This window comes from Chroicocephalus ridibundus, chromosome 4 (genome assembly GCF_963924245.1).
Source record: "Chroicocephalus ridibundus chromosome 4, bChrRid1.1, whole genome shotgun sequence".
Taxonomy (NCBI): Eukaryota; Metazoa; Chordata; class Aves; order Charadriiformes; family Laridae; genus Chroicocephalus; species Chroicocephalus ridibundus.
In genome coordinates, this window is record NC_086287.1 from 17036051 (window position 1) to 17059365 (window position 23315).

Genomic DNA, 23315 nt, shown 5'->3' on the forward strand with positions numbered 1-23315 from the left:
CATTGAAAATAAACAGTTAAACAGTATTTCTTAGTTAGACTTGCTTTGAAGGCAACTTTGTTTTGAGATTCTTAGTCCTAATAGCTTCTTTGAAAGCTATTTTCATTCACAGGTACAGAAAAAAACAACAATAAAACCAAACCCCTTGCTTAAATAATTAGAGCTAACAGCAATGTTGTAAGTGTAATGCCACTTGCTGATGAGATCCGCAATATACTAATTCTCTGAATTAGTGCAAGATACAACAAACTCACTAGTAAAGACATTTCTTTTTCTTTCCTGAACACCTTTGTATCTTATTCAGTCCTTGCTTAATGACCAGAATTGATTTTATTCTCAAAGGCACAGTGCTATCAAAGCTGTGAATTCTTCTTATCACCTAATAAAAAGCTAGCAGCCAAAGCCCTTCTTACGCATTAAATAATTAAGTGAGCATCCTCAGGAATAATTACTTGACACAACTGCAAGAAATCCTGCTTCCATTTAAATTGTGCTAAAGTCATCATACAAAAACACTGGCAACAAATGTACATGCAACAATAGAGTTTGCAGTGCTACTTGCAAAGTGCTAATACTGTTTCTTTGCCTGTATAGACAGGTTTTGTACTCTGCATTTATGCTTATTAAGGAAACAGCTACATTGGAATTGTTTTAACTTCCATTACAGAATGATAAGGCAACTCAGTGGAAGTTTTGGGAAGTTTTTCCTCAGTAAGAACTCATCTCAGTCTTCAAATGATTGTGATGGAGGTACCTAACTGACTTAAAATTTTTGTCCCTGAAACTCTTTGTACCTCATGCCCTGACTTCTGTTTTCTTTACTATATCTAGTTTGTTCATCAACACTTCAAATATTTCAGGGTTTCAGAGGACTCTTTGCTGCATATAGATGTACCTCAATGATTAAAAAAACCCAAACAAACACCAAAAAAGCCTTTTGTCTTCCAATTTATGCCATAACCAAAAAGGCCACAGTATGTGGCTCCTGTATACTGTTTCCCATCCATAGACCTCAGAGTGTTTCGCAAAGGGAGTGAACAACACCCGTTTTTAGATAAAGCAAACAGCAATGAGACAGCAGTTGTCCCAGGACAAGCTGCAGGTCTCTCGCTGGCTGAGAGAAAGTCATAATCCTTCCAAGGCTGTCCTTGCATTATCCACAGGACCTTAACAGGACTGCTAGCCTGCCTTGAACATGAAGCCGCTTTTAAGAACAGGGCCAGAAAAATGCTCAGAGGGAGCACCTCTCCTGTGAGGACAGGCTGAGAAAGTTGGGGTTGTTCAGCCTGGAGAAGAGAAGGCTCCGGAGACACCTTCTGCAGCCTTTCAATACTTAAAGGGGCCTTATAAGAAAGACAGGGACAAACTTTTTAGTAGGGTCTATAGTGATAGGACAGGGGTAATGGTTTTAAACTGAAAGAGGGTAGATTCAGGCTAGATATAAGGAAACAGTCAAAGTCAGGTTGGACGGGGCTTTGAGCAACCTGATCTCGTTGAAGATGTCCCTGCTCACTGCAGGGGGAGTTGGATTAGATGACCTTTAAAGGTCCCTTCCAAGCCCAACTATTCTATATTTCTATGATTCTAATAGCTTAATTATTAGGTATGTATCTATTTTTCTTAAAGGTGCATTATTTTACATCACTGAAGGCCAAAACCACAGTGATTATGTTCTATTGAAAAACTCCCACAAAGGCCAAAGGAGCTACAGTACTCAGTGTAACACAGGCCTTGACTAACGGCTTGTTGTACGTACCACTCTCAAATAGAGGCAATGTATTAAATCCCTTCTTCAGATAAAATGACTGCAACCGAGAACAATCTGAAAGGGCTCTGGTCCACAATTATCACACAAAATTCTTCATAATCCTATCACCACGTCTCTTAGTAGTTATTTCACATAATAATACCCCATTTCCCCCCTGCCCCCGATTATTACTGTGTCATGGGTATGACACCATACAAGAGGACAAAACAAGTATGCAAAGCAAGAGTGATATGGTGACCAGAATCTTTACCTGCAGCAAATACCATAATAATTCAATGAGCTCTGAGAGAATCACAGATTTCCAAGGGTAAAGGGAACCTTCTTAAAAAGCATTTGTTATTTTTCTCTGAACTCTCCCCAATTTGTCAAAATCTGTTTTAAAACATAGGCAGAAAAACTGGGCATGTAGCATCACATGAACATTTTACTAGCAATTACTCCCTATCAGCTTATAGGTCGATCTTTGATGACACCAGGCTACCCACCATTCATGCCAAGAGTCTCTTTAAAAACATTCCCATCCTATGACAATATGCCATGTACTATGGCTTCTGGATAGCAACCATCTGGCATTTCCTAGAAAATGTTATGCAAAACCAGGTAAAATTCCTAACAAAAATCCCAAAGATCAATTTGGCAAATTGTATTTTATTGAAACTATGCAAGATTACCCTGGCAAGATTACTGCATCGCTTATAAGGCTTTCTGCTATTTACCTGGAAAAAGTGTTTTGAAAACTGACTTGTAGTTTTCAAGTAATCACATTTAACCTTTCTAAACAGTGGCAAAACAGGACTTGTTTTAGACCTCTGGAACTTCTTAAATTTTCCAAGAACTAGAACTCAGCTATGCTAAACTTTAATGATTTAGAGCCTGTGGACCAATTTTTAAAAAAAACTCTTGGGTGAAAATTAACACATTGCTTAGTTAGCAGCGCAAAAGAATGTACTTCTTCACATCTACAAGTGATGAGTACATCATCCTACTTCTTTCTGAAGACAGCAGGAGAAGTATCTACCTTAATCTATTTTTTCTGCTCTGTGATTGATAATTACTATTTTCTCATCAGGCTTCAAAACACTGTAAAGATTTTGCTTCTTCCATTTAAGAAGTTTTCATCTTTTCCAGGGGCTTTTCACAGGTATTTCAGTTTTATTATGAATTGCATACATTTCCTGTCTGTTGGTTAGTACTTGCTCAATCAGCTTTCCCACTGTTTCATTTGGTTTATGTATTACACTTAAATTATTGTCTTTGGCATAATGAGGATTTTTTTAAATCAAAGAAGAAATCTACAAAGCAGGGGGTTTCGAGGCTTAAAGCTGAATGTTCAAATTTTTCTGCTTGCATGTGTCTTCCTTGTCCATTTCTCCCACAATATGTTAATCTTTGGCAACGTGGCCCATTTCAGATCATTAAAGGCATATATGACCGGTAAGGCAAATAAAATGAGACTGTTCTTACTTGTAACTGAGCCACCACCAGCTTCTGCGTGCAGCCCAGTCTGTATCTGAATGCAACACTTGGTAATAGAAAATTACTGTCATTAAATTTTAGAAGTTCCAAGAATATTTCAGAAGCAGTTGGGCAAGATTTCCCGCATGTCCGACTGATGGCCAATATGACATTATCTGCACTAACCACTGTATGTGAAGAAGCCCTTAGACTTCAGACACAACATTTACTTACCTGCAGTGAACAATCACTGGAGCATTCTTCTCTTCTGCACTCTGCATTGCCTCTTCCACTTCCAGTACTAGCTGTAACAGAGGCGGGGCTTGATCTGGTGTCTTCTGGTCTGGCCAAGACGTGTACCAGTAATGTTTCAGGTTTCTGACTTCTTCTCCTTTCTGCAATCCAGTGAAGACAAACACCACAAAGTTTTAAAAGATCTTCTCGTTGCAAATTGATACTGAAACCTGGCCTTCCCTTTAAGAATGAGTAAATCAATGCTAAATGGAACAGAAGATGCAAATGGCAAGCCACACAACACAGAAATCTGGATTTCAAATATCACGTCTGCACTTCAGTAAACTGCCTTAAAAAAAAAAAAAAGTATGCTGCTCTTTTAGTGCCAAGAGCTGTGTGCAAAACACTCCAGGCAGTCTGCTGCCTCTTGACAGATTCATTCAGCAAAGCCAGAGCTGTGCTTGTGACATAATTGCTTTCATAATGCATTTGACAGACAGAGAGCCAGGAGCCTTATCTCCGTCTTTGATAGCTAGATAGATAGATGCGGGAGAGAGATGGGAGCTTATTCTTCTATCTTTTCTGACAGACAGATTCATATCAGTTTCCTGTCAATTCTACTCTTCTCTTAGACACAGTGAGAATTTCAGAGACACTATGGAAGGTGGGAATTGTATCTAGCTGCAGTCCAGGGCTTTTTGAGAGACACAAATTCCAATTCTCTCTGTGTCTCAGCATGGCTATGAATATAGCAAATCTGCTGTTACCTTTTCTGAGTGCCAAGTAGCATTACACGCTTCTGATTTTGTGTGTTCAAAGTGACATCCTTCTGCCTGATTTCTAAAGGTGCCAAATAGTAACATAGAGCTCAGGAAACCTTTCAGCCATTACGTAAGACAGCTGGCATAGGGCTAAGCAAATATCTTCAAAAGGTCCAGGAACAGACGTGTTAGCTTCCACAACCTTTCCTTAAACACATGGCCTGCTGAGTTTAAGAGGGGAGGAAAAAGAGAACAAATGTGCCTCTTTCTAAAGAACCAGGCACAAAAATCTGGAAACAGTTTCTGTCGTCTATACTCCTAAGTCCCTATGACTGTCAGTCACTGGATGTTAAAAGAGCTCTATGGTTGTGCCACTTTCCGTCCTTCTCTTTGGTTGACAAAGCTCTTACATAGCTTCACAGTGAACTAGATTGGAGATATGATCTAGTTAAATCTTTTTTCTTTCTCATAGTGGATTAATTTTCAGATGGATCAATCAGTTTCCCCCTTTGGCTTACCACACAGTCACATAAAGACTTGTGCGGGCACATGAGAGATGGCACAAAGGTAGGAAAAAGAGAGCTGGACAAGGGGAGGCTGGGCTTCATTTAGTTGCTGTTCCAGCTTATACAGGGTTTAAAGTGCTCATTGAAGCACAGCCATAGGAACCTTAAGGGTATGTTTAGCTCAGTTTAGGAAAAGAGAGTCTTACTATTGTACCATAGAGCCTGGCTTTAGGTTATTTACCCTGACAAGAAGATACTCAGGTTAAGAGAGCATAATTAGTTGTCATGAATAGTACCTGAGCTCACTACAGTAAATCCGATCAAATTTCAACACGGCTCTGAAACCCGAACATACACAGTTGCTTTTGAATGTGTGACTATGTGTGAGCAACAGAAGTTATGAACACTGGATTCTCAAGTGGGTTGTGAAAAATTATAATAAGAATGTTGTCAATAATACTGAGAGAAAAGTAAAAGATAAAAGTCATCTGAAGAAAAACACAAATCACTATATAAAGTCACTCATTTGACAGAAACAGAAAAGAGCCGAAGTACTAATGATGAACTCTGGATATCTTTAGTTTTGTCTATGCCATTACCAGTTTTACGCTTCTGCTTAGAGAACCCTGACTTCTGTGGTTCTGTACAGTTCTGCTTTGACTTTAACAAAATATTCTCTACAGGTGCTTCCTTGAGACTGAGAAGACTTGGGAACAAATAGGAAGAAGCAAGATTCAATTGATGGTTTGAAGTCTACCATCATGTATGCTGTAGCCAAGATCATGATCAGTGGCTAGATCAGGTTCCTTTGAGAAATGAAAACAAGCCTTGCCCTATCACCTGAGCATTTTCTACATACCTAAAGTTTACCAATTCCAGTCCCCTATTCTGAGTCCACCCTGTAGCACATGCAGTAATCATATATTGTTGCATCATGTATCATGTGCACAGTGGTATCATGCATTTCCCACCATTCCTGTCTAAGGGAAAACAGGAGTCAAGTTTTCACTTCACTTCTCTAGTTTTCACTACCAAGTCATTTAACATACGTATAGTCTGGAGCTGCTACTCCACTATTGCTGCTAAATGACAAATGTACAGCTCTAGGCAATGGTAACCTGACAAATGGAAACTTTATTTCAGCTCTAGAACTCAGCAGTTCACCTCCTGACATTTGGAGGTGGGAGGAAAGAAACACTGCCCTGCTAGCACTGAAAACAAAAGCATTGTTTAACTGAAAAACAAACTGGGATGAGCTCAAGCCCATCATTTCTTTAAAGAAAATAATCAAAATGATCAAATCATTTGAGTAGGGAAGGAACTACATCCTTGGAGATATGTATGTGCAATAAAGGCTTTTGTATCATTTGTTATAGAAAAGCACTTGTCTTTTTTGGCTATGATTATGTGTGGTATTCTATAGTTCCTTCCTTATGACTTTGCTGTACTCTGCTACCTTAGCCATTCTTTTTTCTTTCTGTTAGTGCCTGAACGTACTGGATATGCCAGCCCTGACAAATAATCTGGCTTTCAGTTTGTTGGTTGTTGGGGTTTTTTTTCCCCCGTGGGATCCACAGTTATATATACAGAAAAGATATATTCATATCTGACTCTAAATTCTGAAGCTTCTTCTCTAACATGAAGAACTTCACCTAAGGAAGAACTGAGCAGGAACAAGAGAATTTGGGAAAACACTGAGAGGTTGCTATTGGAAGAAAACATTCTGCAGGGATGAGTATTAGCTTGAAAGATACTTGTGAGATGGGAGTATGGCTTATTACACTTGAATTGTTGTATATAAGAGCTCTTCAGGACTGTTTCTTTGTTTTGTGCAACACCAGATAAAGGGAGATTGTTTTCTGGATATGCTACTGCAATATCGATATTAAAAGCCACTTCCCATCTGAAAATGGAACTGGCTATTACCTTCCTGAGAAGAATTTGAATGATCCTTCCCCAGGGAGAGAATAAAATTTCCTTCCAGAAATATAGGGGGAAGTGTTGTTTGGGTTTTTTTGGGGGTAAGGGGGTGTGAGGAAGAACATTTCAGCCTAAATCTCTGAAGTTAATGCTAAGCTGAAAAAAAAGATTTTCAATACTCACTAGTATTAAAATGCTGTTTTTAACAATTTAAAACAACTATGAAAAACTCTTCTGGCAGACAATGTAGTTTTTTATTGAGGATATTTTGTTCTGTCACCATAACTAAAAAGTGACCGATTATTAGATATCGGTATTCCATCAGAATTAAGCTATGTATTATTCTTGCTGCTGCACTGTGGTGTTTTGTATAAATTGTATTTAAGACCTCTGCGAGTCTGCAACATACTTGTAAATATTCTTTACTTCCCACTCATCAGGGAGCGTGATTTTCTCCTTGCTGCCTTTGCCAAAAGCATGAGTGACAGACTTTCCACACTCTCAACCCAGACATGGGATTTCATATGCTGGCTTTCTGCCTATTAGCATACGGCTGAAGAGACTTGAAACTAGTTGGATAAAAGGAGTTTTTTCAGCTTGGAAAGAAATTGTTGTGTTATGCCGAGGTCAGAGGTAGATCTGGTAGATGAAAGAAGTATAAAGTTTATGTAAATAGACTGTTCTTATTAAAACACATAGCTTGAGATTCTAGAACCTAGCAATGGAAACAGCTGTAAAACAGGACTCTGGTACTTTTAAGTAGCACCTAAGTACTTAAAAAATTAAACCTGTGTTTAAACTCTCCACCCACAAGACGATAGAATGGTTACTGGTACATAAAACTACATACACAGTTAGTTGGAAAGATACTAATTTTTAGAAATGTAAGCATGGAGAATGCTGTGGTGAAAGTGTTTTTAAAGGTCATCAACAGTTCTAGTGTCTTGAAGTGGAATGATCCCTTAAAGCATTTTCCAAGTCAGGTCAGCCAAATCGCTCTGAAACTGAAAACAGGTACGCAATATTAAAAAGCTTTTTGCTCAGTTCTCAACTTCCCCGCTTCTTGTTAGCAGCACCACTCATCTTAGGTATAAACAGCTGGTGAGTATCCAGAAGTCTGACAGCATCCTAACAAAGATCATAAAAAGACAAGAAGCACAACCTAAATATTTCTTAGGGGTCCTCCCATGCCACAAAATATGTAAGACACCATGCAGGTAAAAGTTCCGTGTTAGTAATAAGTAACCCTTTGTGTAAGTCCATGGCCGAAGGAATAAACAAGCGTTTGAATTCTACAGAACATCATCACAGAGTTTAGCGGGTTTTGCCATCAGTGCTGTCTGTCAGACTTGCAAAGGCTGTTAAGAAGCTACCTGTGTGCTAACATGTCCCTTGAAATGACCAGTCAACACAGAATACACAGGCACAGAATGAGTCACTGGTTTCTTCCACTGAGTGGACCCCACACTACTCCAACTGGCCTTTAGCTTTCAGATTGCACATAAGCAGTCTAAATCTCCGACTGCTTGTTTTACTTTTTATATGTTTTTGTATGTTGATGAACTGAGCAAAGCTATTATGACTTTAGTAATGAAAAGTGATATTTATACAGCAGTAGACTGTGCCCAAGATTTCTACACAACTCTCCATGAACATTTCCATTTAAGGGTTAAGACAGCTAAATTACTGTAAGTACATTGGAATGATTTACCTTTAGGGTGATGAGCCTTAAACGGTAATCATCTGCTTGTATGACTTGGTTAACCGTGATTTCTATTCCTTCATAGGTGACCTGTTCCTCTGGCCAATATTCTGTGCATTTCTGTGTGCAATATAAAATGGATCTAGTTAAGCAGATATCAACGGAGGTTCACTTTTACTCCTCTGAAATTTGATATAGCACATGCATAGATGAATATGAATGAATGTTGTTTCTATAATAAGGACAAGTTTCATTTTCTAAATAAGGACAACATTTCAGGTGATTTTTGCTGCATCCATAATAGCCTGACTGCGTGATTAAAAATGCATAAATCAAGTAATGACTAACCAATGCTTTTAAATACACACATCCTTATTTGTCTTTATGCAACTGATACGCATTTTAAAGGCTCATTAGAAAGGCCAGTGGCTATGTGCCTGTTTTTAGATTAATCCTTTTCTTGAGACAATAATGATTAGTATAATATAACTAGTGTTAGTTACCAATATTTCTGTGGTGTGTACACTGATATGGAAACACAAAATACATATTTTCTATTTTTTATAATCACTCACCCTTTATAAGATGATCATTTGCATAGGTTTTTGTACAAAAGAACATGACTGGGATGTTTCGGGAATTAGATTACGTACCAAAATCCACTTTAAATGGACACTGAGAATCTTTCAACGCTAAGGAACTAAAAGGAAGCAATAACTGTGAGAGCTATTACAGTACTACATTTGATTTTGCCAAAAAATAGTCAGAGATGCAACCAGCACAACCTGACAATTAGAGAAGGAGAAACTATAGTCCATTTGCAAATGTACCTTTTGTACTACTGATACACTAGTAGGTGAGAATTTGTAAGCACTCATACCCTGGAAGGAGGACTGAAAAAGACTGTGGCTTTTGCTATGCAGTTTCTCTTTAAACTAATCAATATGTAAAGGAAGAGACAAGCATTTCAACATGTCCATGAACTAGTTCATGCACCAAGGAATGACATGAACAAGGCAGGGTCTCAGAAAAAGGCTCCCTTGTGAAAACGGAAGAAGCAATTTTATTATCACATGAAAATAAGAATATGCTATTGGACAAAACCCAGTTTAAGATTATACTTGGAAACGTCCTCTTTTACATAGCTGTACACAATTTTGAAGGAAGCAAGTTATATCATTTTGCTCTCATCCACCAAAAATAATTTCACTTCAGGAGAAAGACTAACAACAGAAAAGTATCTTGCAAAGTTACTGAGTCAAAATTTTTGTGTGGGAGAATCAGTGTTATTCCATCTGCATAGTGCATCAGTTAATAACCCACTGGGAATGTAGCCCACTGTGTGTCTGTAAAATTATTTACGCAGATTGCATTTTGTTCTTCCTCTTAAACTGCAGAATCCATTGTAAAAATTGTCAAGAGCGCTAGCAGCTATCAATAGCACAGACGTTGCTCTGCTTAAAGGAGTGGAGTAAGATTGCCCACTCGTTTCTGTGGGCTGTCTGTCAGTTCAGATTAGATGTGACAGAGGGCTGAGATACAGAGCTTTTAATATGCACATTAGCAAAGTCATTGCACTGAGGAGGAACACAAAACCTCTGTAACTAGCATCATTGCTGAACAAAGGTTTTGGTTTTGAATCTGCATACATCTGAGTCCTGTTATTCATATATTAATATATGTGTTACGGAAGAAAGGGAATGAATATGGTAGACATTTACGTGAAAGGACTTACCCTATATTTATGGCTGAGATTCCTGACACCGTTTAATTTTTGACACAAAAGGCATCAGAAAAAACTCAGCAGCTCTGTTACGATCTATAGGCCGTAGCAAGCTCCGGTTATGTAGTGCATCAGAACTACAGTGCACTGCTTCCCAAGACTGATATGATAGGTGAAATACTTGGTCAGCGTGGATAAGAGGACATTCAGATGTAAAGGTTATTTTACATTCCTGTTACACATTCTTGCTATGAAAACTATAGTGTAAGGACTTATCATTAGATATGTCATACAGGATCAGTATTTCCTCAGCATTATCTTCTTTAAACCTCAAAGTCCTTAAATGAGTCTGGTACACTATGTCATGACATTTTAATATCTTATTTGCCGTAAATTGGCAACTCTGATCAATGAGCAAGTTATTACTTCAGTGCTGCCTCTCAGACAGAGGGAGATGTGAGTTTAAAATGTTAGTGCAAACAAAACATTTAGATCAGCAACATACTTTACTTTGCATCACCAATGCCTTGACAATATGATTCTAATCAGCCGGCTGTAACAACTGACCATTTTTAACTTGCAAAGCATGATAATTCTATGACTGTCTTCTTTATGTCTTTTTCAGTAAAATCTAAGGCAAAATTTATTTACCTCACAGCTGGGGAAAGCTAAAGGTTTGTGCGCATGCATAATTATGGGCACTAAGCTTCCAGCTAGCAGTTAAGCCATTATAATTCTGTGTGTATGACCAAAGTATGCCCATATTCTTGGGCTTCTAAGCGTCTATAAAGCCTCTTCTCAAAGGAAACTCTCTCACCTAAATTATTAATGGGTTCTCAGGGACAAGCTTTGACAAATACTGCTGCTGCAGCTTAAGAAACACCATTTGGATCCCTCCAACACACCTTGCTGCCAGTGGTAAGAGGGGAATGCAGAGCTCAACGCATGCCCAGACCATTTTCTCACATCTTGCACTGCCAATAAAGGCAGACATAAGCTCAGCTACCTGTCCGTGAACTGAAGCCCAGGCACATGGTTCTTCCAAGTCTGCTATGGGGCAAATATTTCAGCATGTAAATAATGAGGGCAGCAGTATTTTAAACTGCAAACAGAAATCACATTAGGTGGATTAGCAGAAACACCACGACAATTTAATTTCTGCTAGTAGGGTATGAATAGAAAATTTCAGCATCTTAATTTCAATATTTCAAAAGCATTCAGGAAAAGGTCCTCTATATCCAATTCAGCTCTAGCTGTTGATTATTGTAACTAGCATCTTTCATAATTCAGGGACAGCCTCAATGAACTGTGGATATAGACACTGATTCAAAATAAATGCAAGATAAAGCAGCACCCACTCTGTTGATTAAAGATATTCAACCTTAGTAGTTATGGGGTACTATTGTTTTTTAATTCCTTTAGACAGAACTTGAAAGACTCTCTCCAAACAGAGCTGGGTTTGGAGAGGCTTCAGGTCAGCTAGGAGAGGAAAAATGGCAAAACCAGCAGTAGGCTAAGTCAGATAGCAAAACAAGACTTACAGTAAACTGAACTGAAAGAGAAGCCAACATCTTCTCTGACCCTGCAGAATTTAATGCTGGCTCTGATTGCTCAGGCCACTGAACCAACTTCTGTTCACTGGCTTAGCATCTATGCCGAAAATATCTGCTCGAGTACATATGAAAATATAGGCTATATGTAACACCATTACCTCATTCATCTCTTCTATATTGGTAATCATGACAATGATGGGAGAACGCTCCTGCCACACCATTCTCCAGAAATCACTGACAGTATTAACTATCGGTCCCTGAGTAGCAATATATACCTTTTCCTCTCCTCCATAGCCCTGCCAACAAAACAACAAGAGATCAATTTTAACAGGGGTGACCACCACAGCCTTGAAGGTTCAGTCTTTAAAACAGAGCGCTACACTGTTTGGAATAGTGACTCAATGGCATCAGTTCTTCCCCTCTCTGTCTCTCTCCTGCACATGTGTACGCAGAGCAAAGGCACAATATGGACTCACGTAATTCCAGCAATGAGTGTAGTGTCCAACAGCCTTGAGGTGACTCTAGCTAGGTCAAGAGCCTTATTCAAGTTTATTATCCAGTGCCTTGGTCAGGCCAGCTGACAAGCAATTTGCATCAACAAGTGCAGAAATGTCTTTTTTGTCTGGTCTCAAACTGTACAGTTGCACTTTGAAATTTAGTTTTCAGTTAATATAAGCAGGAGAGAAGAGCAATCAGTTCAGCTAGAATACCTTTAAAAGCCAGTGGATGTTGCAATTCTGTTTACATTAACAGTGGTTGATAGAGGCTACACAGACACATTGGACTATCGAGCTCTTACCCTGATGTAGTTAGCATTGATGTAAGAGCTAAGGGGGTCGTCCTGATCAGCTGAGGTAAGGCACACTCTGCTGTGAGGATCTGAAAGGTGTAAAGAGGTAAGTAATTCAGTTTCTCAGAGAAGAGAAAAAGAGACACAAGATTATTTTGAACAGCGAGACATTTACATGCATTCATGGCCATCACAACAGATGCGAGCGGCCTTGGAGAGCTCCTATGTTAAAATGTTACCATAAAAAAGGGAAAGGGTGGTTGGGGTAATTTGGCTTTCTCTGATAGTTTTACCCACTCTCTGAAGCCTGGTTAATTGTTCCAGTTGCAGACTCGGCATCCCTGAGTGACTCTGGAACAGCAGTTTTCTGCTCCAGGAAATTATTTCTCAGTTTGTTAGGTCAGCAGACCATTCTGGCTTGTAAGACATTAGAATATTGTTTGTGAAATGACAGCAAACAGCTTTTCTCCCAAACCATAAACACACATTCCTTGCACACAGGCAAGCCAGATGACAATAACTCTTGCCTTGTTTTGTCTTGCAGTGAACTAAACTCCAAGATGCGCCATTAACAAATATAATGGTTAAAAAGAAATTAGAGAATATTAACAGTCTCTTGTACTTAGCATAAGCCTCTTCAGTACTTGAGTCTCCCTCATTGGACCTGTTTATGAAGCATTACTCGTTTTAATAAGAAGACAAATGAAAACATTATTCCACCTGAGACGTTCAGTCCAATTCCCACTGAAGTCAATGGGAGCTGCTCCACTGATTTTAATGCGAGCTGACACAGGCCCACGTTCATCCACTTTCACCAGTACTACACAGTTTGTTATCATTGACAAGAAACGTTCTCCTGACAGAGGCCTCAGCAAAGAGCACCACCGTATATCACCAGAAGAATATTAAAAACAAACCACAGATGACTTCTTCATAAAAAATCCAGCCTGCTTAGAAACCAGAACGAAAAAAAAATAAATGCAAAAATAGTGTGATATTGGGTAAATCACAAAGGACTAAGCACACTGTACTTTCTACAGTACTACAAACACAGTCTCAGCATGAAACGGTGTCCTCAGAACGCATTCATGTTAGCTATTATGATAATATGATCACAATCCGCTAAGCAAAGATATTAACAAAGACACTGTATTACAGCACAGAAGTACTGAAACCAGCGAGTTCCTCTCTAATACAGTTCCCTCCTGCTCAACTTTGCTCACATTTCTAGTGCTGGGGAGATGGTGGGACAAGAGATAAAATTTGCTTTTTAATCAGTAATTCGGATAGCCTTCAACATGTCATACCGTTAGAAAGGTGACATTGGTTGCCACATGTTTATTCAAACATCACTGGACTGGGTAGTTAGACCCCCTGCATGAAGTCCCTTTGTGTGGGTTTTATGCAATCATCCATGGAGTCTGCTGAAGTCTGAGTAACGATTACATGATTTTTCCCTACTAATAATAGCAACAATACTATGTTGTCCATCTCATGATGGGTCTTTAGGGAGAAATAAAATGGATCTGAAAAACTCTATCAACAGGTGCCAGAGTACTAAGCACTTTTAGTATTCTTCAACTGCCGTAGAATTCTAGTTACCTTCCACTGTAGACTTTTTTATTGCTGTATCCACAAATATTAAAAATATTATTCAGAATATGCTTTTACTTTGAATTATAACACTTGGCTTGTGATTTTTCTACTGTTAATGTGGTATTTACATTTGTTAAGGTAGTATGTTAGCCAACAGTTTCAACTTACTTCATTTAAGAAAGGCCTATTAATGCATTGTTAATACAAGAATGTGCACTGTTTTGCAGAAAGCATAACCGAAGCTGAATTGCATCTCTTAGAAATATATAAACAGGAATAACTCCTCTTTTAAACAAAACAACAACATAACAAGACTTTAATACAAGAATTTGCAGCATGAATTTGAAATTTTCAATAGAGAGGCATTTAAGCAAATCAAATCCTACTCTTAATGAAAATATTTCTCCCAGGACAAAACCAGTGTACAGGCCAGGTTCAAGAAGACACCATGCCTTTAAAAAAGCAGTAGTAGTTTGTATCTCTAAGAAACCAAATGGTATGTCAGGTATTTTTTCTACTGTGTCTTTTATGGCCATTTTTTGTTGATACTATGTCTGACATTTTAGAGGAGCTCGCTAAACTTAACTGAAATGTTTTGCATAACTTAAAATGGTGTAAAAGCAATAGAGCTATGTAGAAACTTAACAAGTCTGTCCACACATTACTCTTGAGAAAAGGATTCAATGAGATTGATATACAATGTGTTCCAATAAGTTCTTGCCATCTCTGGAATTCTATAACAAAAACATCCTTTTCTGTATATTCAATAAGTGCCTCCAAACATCTTAGAGAAAAGTTATAATTTTCCAGGAAATGCCATAGGACTCATCCCCAGAAGAGGACTGTCTGCAAACAAACAAATTCATAGTTATGAAATATCCAAATCAACATCCTTAGCTTGGCATCTTTCCCAAAACACCCTTCTGCCATCAAAAAGCCACCTTCTAAGCCATATTACTACCAACAGCAAAATTGGAGATCTGCAAAAAGAATTTACTACAAAAGAAATATAAATGAGATGAATTACAGACTATTATCCTGTCTCTCGCTTACTACAATCAACTCTAGGGTTGCAAGTAACTGATCATTATGTTAAGTGACTGCTTACCTTTTAATGATAACGGCCTAGATTGCTTCTGGCAATGCAGCTGGTAAGGGAATTTTAGTTACTTTTTAAATTCAGATTTTGGGTTTGACTCTGGTTTGGTAATTAAGCATTTGCTGTTCTCTATGATAATCATTTGTCTGACTCTGCTCTACCGCAGCTTGTTCAGAAGTTCTTGCCATTACTGCTTTCTGCAACTAGAATTTGGAGGAACGCAAGGTAGATACTCAAGGCAGCATTGGCTACATTTGGTCAGCTCAGAAATGAGAAAGTCAGTGGATGGTCAAAGCCTGAAAAGCACTGGACTCTCCCTCAACTTACCCCCGGTTCCCTCTGCTACTTTTTGCATGGATAGTTTACTGGGATCCTCAGCTTTGAAGCATAAAGGGGATGTTTAGCTTTCCCTGCTAGCCTCTTTACTGCCAGCACCAAGCCCTTCAAAACAGAAGTGAATGGTCAGCCCTCTTCCCTCCTCAGCAACATCAAGCCATCCTTAGACCACAGCCAGGGACCAAGTTGCACAGAGGTTACTAGTTCTAGAATTAATTCAGAAAAAATATCCAGATCACAATGAGCTTGTCAGTCCTTGGAGGCATAGAGTCATTTAGGTTGGAAAAGATCCTTAAGACCAAGTCCAACTGTAAACCTAACACTGCCAAGTCCACCACTAAACCATGTCCCTCAGCACTACGTCTACATGTCTTTTAAATACGTCCAGGGATGGTGACTCGACCACTTCCCTGGGCAGCCTGTGCCAATGCTTGAGAAGCCTTTCAGTGAAGAAAGCTTTCCATATATCCAATCTAAACCTCCTCTGGTGCAACTTGAGGCTGTTTCCTCTTGTCCTATTGCTTGTCACTTGGGAGAAGAGACCAACCCCCACCTCTCTACAACCTCCTTTCAGGTAGTTGTAGAGAGCAATAAGGTCTCCCCTCAGCCTCCTTTTCTCCAGGCTGAACAACCCCAGTTCCCTCAGCTGCTCCTCAAAGGACTCATGCTCTAGACCCTGCAACAGCTTTGTTGCTCTTCTTTGGACACGCTCCAGCACAATGTCTTTCTTGTAGCCAGGGGCCCAATACTGAACACAGTATTCAAGGTGTGGCCTCACCAGTGCCAAGTACAGGGGGACGATCACTTCCCTAGTCCTGCTGGCACACTACTTCTGATATAAGCAAGGATGCTATTGGTCTTCTCGGCCACCTGGGCAAACAGCCAGCTCATACTCAGCTGGCTGTTGACCAACACCCCCAGGTCCTTTTCCTCCAGGCCTCTTTCCAGCCACTCTTCCCCAAGCCTGTAGCATTGCATAGGGTTGTTGTGACCCAAGTGCAGGACTTGGCCTTGTTGAATCTCATACAATTGTCCTTGGCCCATTGATTCAGCCTGTCCAGATCCCTCTATAGAACCTTCCTACCCCCAAGCAGATCAACACTCCCACCCAACTTGGTGTCGTCTGCATGGTAGGGTAGAAACTAGTTATCTTAACTGAAGAGGTCAAAGTGACAACAACGGCTGCTGCAGATATCAATATGGCTGAGATGAAGTTTGCAGCAAATAATAAACCCATTGAGTGATCATTCTTAAAAATATATGGTAGTGGGCCAGTTGGGACCTGTTTACAACTCTGGGACAGGGTGTCCAAAATGGCAGCATGTATTGAGTTTGCACAGCAAGGTTTTGGTAGTGGGGGAGCTGCAGGGGTGGCTTCTGTGAGAAGCTGCTAGAAGCTTCCTCTATGTCTGATAGGGCCAATGCCAGCTAGCTCCAAAATGAACTCACTGCAGGCCAAGGTTGAGCCAATCAGCAATGGTGACAGCACCTCTGTGATAACATATTTAAGGGTGAAAAAAACCCAACTGTGCAACTGCAGCCAGGAGAGAGGACTGAGAGAAACAACTATGTAGAAACTAAGGTCACTGAAGAAAGGGAAAGAAAGAAGGGAAGGGAAGGGAAGGGAAAGGGGGAAGGGAAGGGAAAGGGGGAAGGGAAGGGAAAGGGGGAAGGGAAGGGAAAGGGGGAAGGGAAGGGAAAGGGGGAAGGGAAGGGAAAGGGGGAAGGGAAGGGAAAGGGGGAAGGGAAGGGAAAGGGGGAAGGGAAGGGAAAGGGGGAAGGGAAGGGAAAGGGGGAAGGGAAGGGAAAGGGGGAAGGGAAGGGAAAGGGGGAAGGGAAGGGAAAGGGGGAAGGGAAGGGAAAGGGGGAAGGGAAGGGAAAGGGGGAAGGGAAGGGAAAGGGGGAAGGGAAGGGAAAGGGGGAAGGGAAGGGAAAGGGGGAAGGGAAGGGAAAGGGGGAAGGGAAGGGAAAGGGGGAAGGGAAGGGAAAGGGGGAAGGGAAGGGAAAGGGGGAAGGGAAGGGAAAGGGGGAAGGGAAGGGAAAGGGGGAAGGGAAGGGAAGGGAAGGGAAGGGAAGGGAAGGGAAGGGAAGGGAAGGGAAGGGAAGGGAAGGGAAGGGAAGGGAAGGGAAGGGAAGGGAAGGGAAGGGAAGGGAAGGGAAGGGAAGGGAAGGGAAGGGAAGGGAAGGGAAGGGAAGGGAAGGGAAGGGAAGGGAAGGGAAGGGAAGGGAAGGGAAGGGAAGGGAAGGGAAGGGAAGGGAAGGGAAGGGAAGGGAAGGGAAGGGAAGGGAAAGGAAGGGAAAGGAAGGGAAAGGAAGGGAAAGGAAGGGAAAGGAAGGGAAAGGAAGGGAAAGGAAGGGAAAGGAAGGGAAAGGAAGGGAAAGGAAGGGAAAGGAAGGGAAAGGAAGGGAAAGGAAGGGAAAGGAAGGGAAAGGAAGGGAAAGGAAGGGAAAGGAAGGGAAAGGAAGGGAAAGGAAGGGAAAGGAAGGGAAAGGAAGGGAAAGGAAGGGAAAGGAAGGGAAAGGAAGGGAAAGGAAGGGAAAGAAAGTGCTCCACGTGCCTGAACAGAGATTCCCCTGCAGCCTGTGGTGAAGACCATGGTGAGACAGGCTGTCCCCCTACAGACATGAAGGGTAATGGTGGAGCAGAGATCTACTTGCAGCCTGTGGAGAACCCCACATTGGAACAGGTGGATGCACCTGTAGGAGGTTGTGACCCTGTGGGAAGCCCACATCGAAGCAGGCTCCTGGCAGAACCTGTGGCCCTGTGGAGGGAGGAGCCCACGCTGGAGCAGGTTTGCTGGCAGGAGCAGTCTGTTCCTGAAGGACTGCACTCTGTGGAAGGGACCCATGCTGGAGCAGTTTGTGCAGAACTGTAGGCCTGGGGGAAGGACTGACATTGGAGAAGTTCATGGAGAACTGTCTCCTGTGGGAGGGCCCCCATGCTGGAGCAGGGTAAGAGTGTGAGGAGTCCTCCCTCTGAGGAAGAAGGAGCAGTAGAAACAACATGTGATGAACTGACCACAACCTCAATTCCCCATCCCCCTGCACCACTCAGAGGGGAAGAGATAGAGAAATCAGGAGTGTAGTTGAAGCCAAGAAGAAGGGTGGGGTGGGGGGAAGGTGTTTTAAAGATTTGGTTTTTCTCATTACCTTACTCTGACTTCTAATTGGCAATAAATAAAATTAATTTCCACGAGTCAAGTCTGTTTTGCCCATGACTATAATTACTGAATGATCAATCTCTCCCTGTCCTCATCTCAATCCATGAGCCTTTCGTTATATTTTCTCTCCCCCATCCAGTTGATGAGGGGGAGGGACAGAGAGGCTTTGATGCGCACCTGGCATCCAGCCAGATTCAACCCGCCACACAGCAATTCTGATGTTTCAGTTAAAACATCTAATGTGAGATATTTCAAATGGATCCAGTTCTCAAAGCACACATTAGATACCAAATTCAGACAATAGAGATCACTTTAAAATCTAGAAGTTTGGGCATCTGAAATCACTACTTATCAGTACTTATGCAATCTGCTCTTTACAACAAAAACAGTAAATTAATACTTGAATGATTCACCTCAGTCATTAGCACAGAAATTGTGAAACATGGCTGAATGTTTTTACACTTCTGGTCTAAGGTGGAGCACAAAGTCATCAGAAGGGTTGGGCATATTGGATCATTGGCTACAGCTGCTGGAGTGGTAAGTCTAGATAAAAAAATCTCTTTTGGTATCATTTCCAATCCAGGTTCATTGACTAAAATGGTAGGCATAGCTGAGGACATTTTGGACTTCTCTGCACTCATCTTTGCTAAACTGACACTGAACCTTTTGGGCTTTGCAAACAGAGCTACTGTGGCCAGTGGTGGCATTTTCCAATGATGGCTTAGAGCCAAAGAGTGACATGACATCTAATTGTATCACTTTTCAAAGTAACTTTAAGTACAACACAGGGGAAAATGATGACGCTTGGGAAAACTTGTACCAAAATGTTTCTCAAAACTCCTACTCCTGGCTACAAATAAAAATAGTGTAATAGAGAAGAAAAAAGTTTTGATTTTCTGTATCATCTTAATGCCATCAGGCCAGCTCCCAATATTCTCAGTTTACATTTGAGCCATGATTCTGAGAAAAACATCAGTTGAGAAAATAACATTGCTAGAATTTAGCCCTTCTAAAGTGTTTAATCAAGGAAACCGCTAAGTAACATCTAAATAAACACATCAAGTTCTTGGCTAGAATTTTTAATCAGCACCAAAAGATGCAATTCTAATGACTTAAAAACCTAAGTGCTGCTGATGTTCAGCAAATCTTAAGTCCCTCATCCTCTCTACCTCTTTTGAAATTTGATTTATGCTTTGAAGTCATGTTGATGCTTCATAAATGGCCTGTGGACAACACATGGTAGTGATAGCACATTTGATGCATTCTAGAAAGGAAAGTGCAAAGCCCTTCAAGCACGTGGAATAAACCACCCTGCCTCAGTGACTTAAAAAGCAGGAAACTTACTTGGGAGAATTGTTTTGTAGCGATTCTTACGCACTAAGCCTGGAATATCGTATTCCTTTGGATCCACAAAGTTCATTGGAATTTCCTGTTAAAAAAAACCAACAACACAAAACACAGTAGGCATTATTATTAGATTCACAAGAGGAATAAAAAACCCAAGCCCATTACGTCCTGCCTGTGAGGGAGGCAAAGTGATGAAGTCAACTGAGACATATGGTACAGTACTTCCAGCAATTTACCACCAAAATATGATTGATGTTTCCTTTTACTGTCACTGGCTTTCTTTTCTGAAATCTTTAATATGAAAATGCTCATAGTGACTAATTCATTGAGTAATATGTGCGATGGCATTATGTTAGCTCCTAATATTATTAGAACTGAATTGCAAGTGTAGGTACAGAACTAAGCAAAAGGTGGTACGTAAGATACTCTGCTCCCAAAGCGATGGACCTCAGACACCATCCTTTCTGACTCACACTCCTTCCTCTCTGAGGGTGGAAGGAAATAATTTGCCAGTGACTCTCACCAGCAACAAATTATGACCTACATGATGACAGGCTGGCATATTGATCTGGCTCTATGGAGCTGGGGAAGTGTCACTTTTTGCTCACCACACTTTAAAGCTCCATGGGCAAGGACAGCAAAGACATGTTCAGGGATTACCTGCTCTCTACACTACTGACCCAAAGAACACACAAAGATGGAGGACCTTCTTATACTCCATTACTCATCTCCCGCAAGTAAGTGGCCAATGCCAGGCAGGAACAAATGGGAACCTTCCACCAACTGGAGTCAGTAGGTATGTGATGAGATGGGATGTGTCAACCAGGCTCAGCATAGAAAGGGCTCATGGGAGCTGGGGAGCAGAGCTGGTCATCCCAGCTGCTGCACACTGGATTTGAGAGGCCAGTACTGGACAGACTGGTAACAGGAATCAGGGTTGAGTAAGACAAGCCTCACTCTGGGGAGAAATTAAGATGAGCAGGGCTACAGACTATGTTAAATTCTGGAGCTTTTGAATACTGACTATCTGTATTCTGTCTCTTACACAGCACTGAGTGTACTGCTGGGCTTAACCACAGGCAATTAATGATAAAAACATTTTGTTGAAGTAGCTTCCTATCAATTTGAGGAACTGCATGGGAATGAAACGTTCATGTTTTCCTCAACTGTTACTTGGTGTTTAGTCACCCCCAACTCTTGCGCCAAGCTCCATGGTCTGTCCTTGGGACTTAGTCATTCACTGCTCAAGCAAAGTCTTGGTGAAATCAACAGGACTTCTGCCTGAGTAAAAACTCTAAATCTTGTCAGAATTTCAGGACTTAGCCCTGCAAGTGACATCCCCTCTGACTTTTCTTCCAAAATGAAACGCAGCTGCTTCCTTCATCGTGGATCTGGATTTTGAAAAGCAAGTAAGTTGGACAGACTGAAAATACATGATGCAGAGTGAGCTGGTGATAACTGTTTCATAAAAAAAGCCAAACTAGATTACAATTTTTAATTACAGAAATGACATTTTGATTACACAGCATTTTTATCTACACTTCTTCAGTTTTCATTAAAGAATGAAAATGACTTGGGATAGTTTGGCTGTTGAATGATTTTTCTGAACACCAGGAAAACTAATTCAAAATCTCTCAGAGAAATGAAGCATATTTTTCCTACTTCTAACATTATTTTCTTTGCTTGAATGCTACAGTGCACCTCAGAGACTGACAAAACGGTATGTGGACTTGTTCAGAAGTCAATTCAGGCACTCATTAAATTAACATTTCCTCGTTAGAACAGCAATAGATGCTTTACTTTAAAAGAATCAGGGCTTGCCTACACAAAAGTTGCTTTTCTTCAACTTGTACAGCACTAAGTGAATTAAGGACCACAGATATCTGGTGGTCTGTTTTAAAACAGAAGCCCAGACTATTTCATCTCCCTCTGTGCTTGTAAAGTAGAAAAAAAAAGCCCAACTCTCCTGAAACTGCACAAGGAGGGAAGACAGCAAGTGATACTCAAAGTATTACTGTGCCATTTCAGACCCTTGCAGGTCATAAAGAGAACAGACTGAAAGGGTTGTTATGTTGCAAAACATCGTCTTCCTCCTGCTCTGCTGAGATTCCATGCTTAAGAGAATATTTGACTTGGCAGCATTAACTTCAGCAGCTCTTGATCACGTGCTCTGAAATACCTCAACATGCAAAGACTGTGCTCTGGTTACCTCCCATCTTGTGCAGGAATTTACAATCCTGCCTAGTAGACATAATACTCATAGCCACTGCAGCATTTTGCATATTTTTTTTGCCAGGTATAATAAACATGACAATGCCTATCACAAGGACACTCCAGCAATTAGGGAAGAGACTCATAGAACGCAAAGATCTAAAAAGCCAGTGTACTCACTACACTGAAATGTATCTGGCCTTTATCCTAAACTACTTAGAAATCAAATTTTCAACTTCTTGCGTCATCTGTGTATGTGTATTTTTTCCCCAAATGAGGCAAAGAATTCTTTCTCCCAAAGCAACAGTGGATACAGTGAGCCAGGGAAACATATTTCAGAATCCTAAAAGCAACTGATAGAGCAGCTTACAACTAGTAAATAATTTTTGTGCAGAAAAAAATCCAGTAAGATGTATTTTCTATGCCTCCTGCTGAGTGACATAGCCACCCTGTGCTTCAGTTATCTGGAGAACATTCAGGCTTGGAAAGCAGCTCCATGCCAAATATTCAACAGGAAAGAGCATGTACTTGGACTAATTTCATCCCTAGGGCAAATCCAGACACATTTCAAGAAGTTATGCCTACATCAAACTTGGCTTTTCTTCTGTACTCTAGTGAAAAAGTTTGATTTTTTTTTGTTAAAGTAGCATGCTGACACACACACACAAAAAGACTTGTGAAAACAGAGCTTTTTTTTGTTGCCAGAACCAATTCTCTGGGTTTTAAGTGACAACATCACTGAAAGCTTTCAGATACTGTCATTTCAAGGGATGACGAATTTCAGAATTGCATTAAATGTTTCACTGATGGAAGTGGAGTTTGTATGTACTAACTTAAGACCTGCAGAAAATAATAGCAGGGTTTATAGAAGAGAGACAACATCCCATTTTTCTGATGCTCCTAAAAGAGGTCAGATACTCACAAAGAACTCTGCCTGGAGTATGAAAGGATCCAGTGCTTTCTTGTGCAGTTCCTCTTCAGTAAGGATGTTTGATGCTGTCTGGAGGTATTCTCGGGCTGACTGTTCCCGTGGTGACATGACATAGCCAAACCCTTGCTCAGAACAGCCTGGGGTACACATATCCAGTGTGAGTGAAACATTTGAACCTCTCCTGCAAAACAGAGCGATCAAAGTTTGCTTACAGCAGAGCAG

The 23315-nt window shown here is 40.7% G+C and overlaps 1 protein-coding gene across 23 annotated transcripts in view; it reads right to left on the reverse strand.

The window, feature by feature from the left end:
- Positions 1-23315, reverse strand: part of PTPN5 (protein tyrosine phosphatase non-receptor type 5) — a 90723-nt gene that overhangs the window by 6241 nt on the left and 61167 nt on the right. For 22 of the 23 annotated variants that reach the window (XM_063331980.1, XM_063331984.1, XM_063331978.1 and 19 more), the window contains 6 exons: positions 23085-23274; positions 19949-20033; positions 12422-12501; positions 11781-11918; positions 8356-8466; positions 3458-3618 (listed from right to left, as the gene is read on the reverse strand). In XM_063331980.1, coding sequence (XP_063188050.1) covers positions 3458-3618; positions 8356-8466; positions 11781-11918; positions 12422-12501; positions 19949-20033; positions 23085-23274 — 765 coding nt within the window. The remainder of the gene's footprint in view (positions 1-3457; positions 3619-8355; positions 8467-11780; positions 11919-12421; positions 12502-19948; positions 20034-23084; positions 23275-23315) is intronic. The other variant, XM_063331998.1, reaches the window with a different exon arrangement.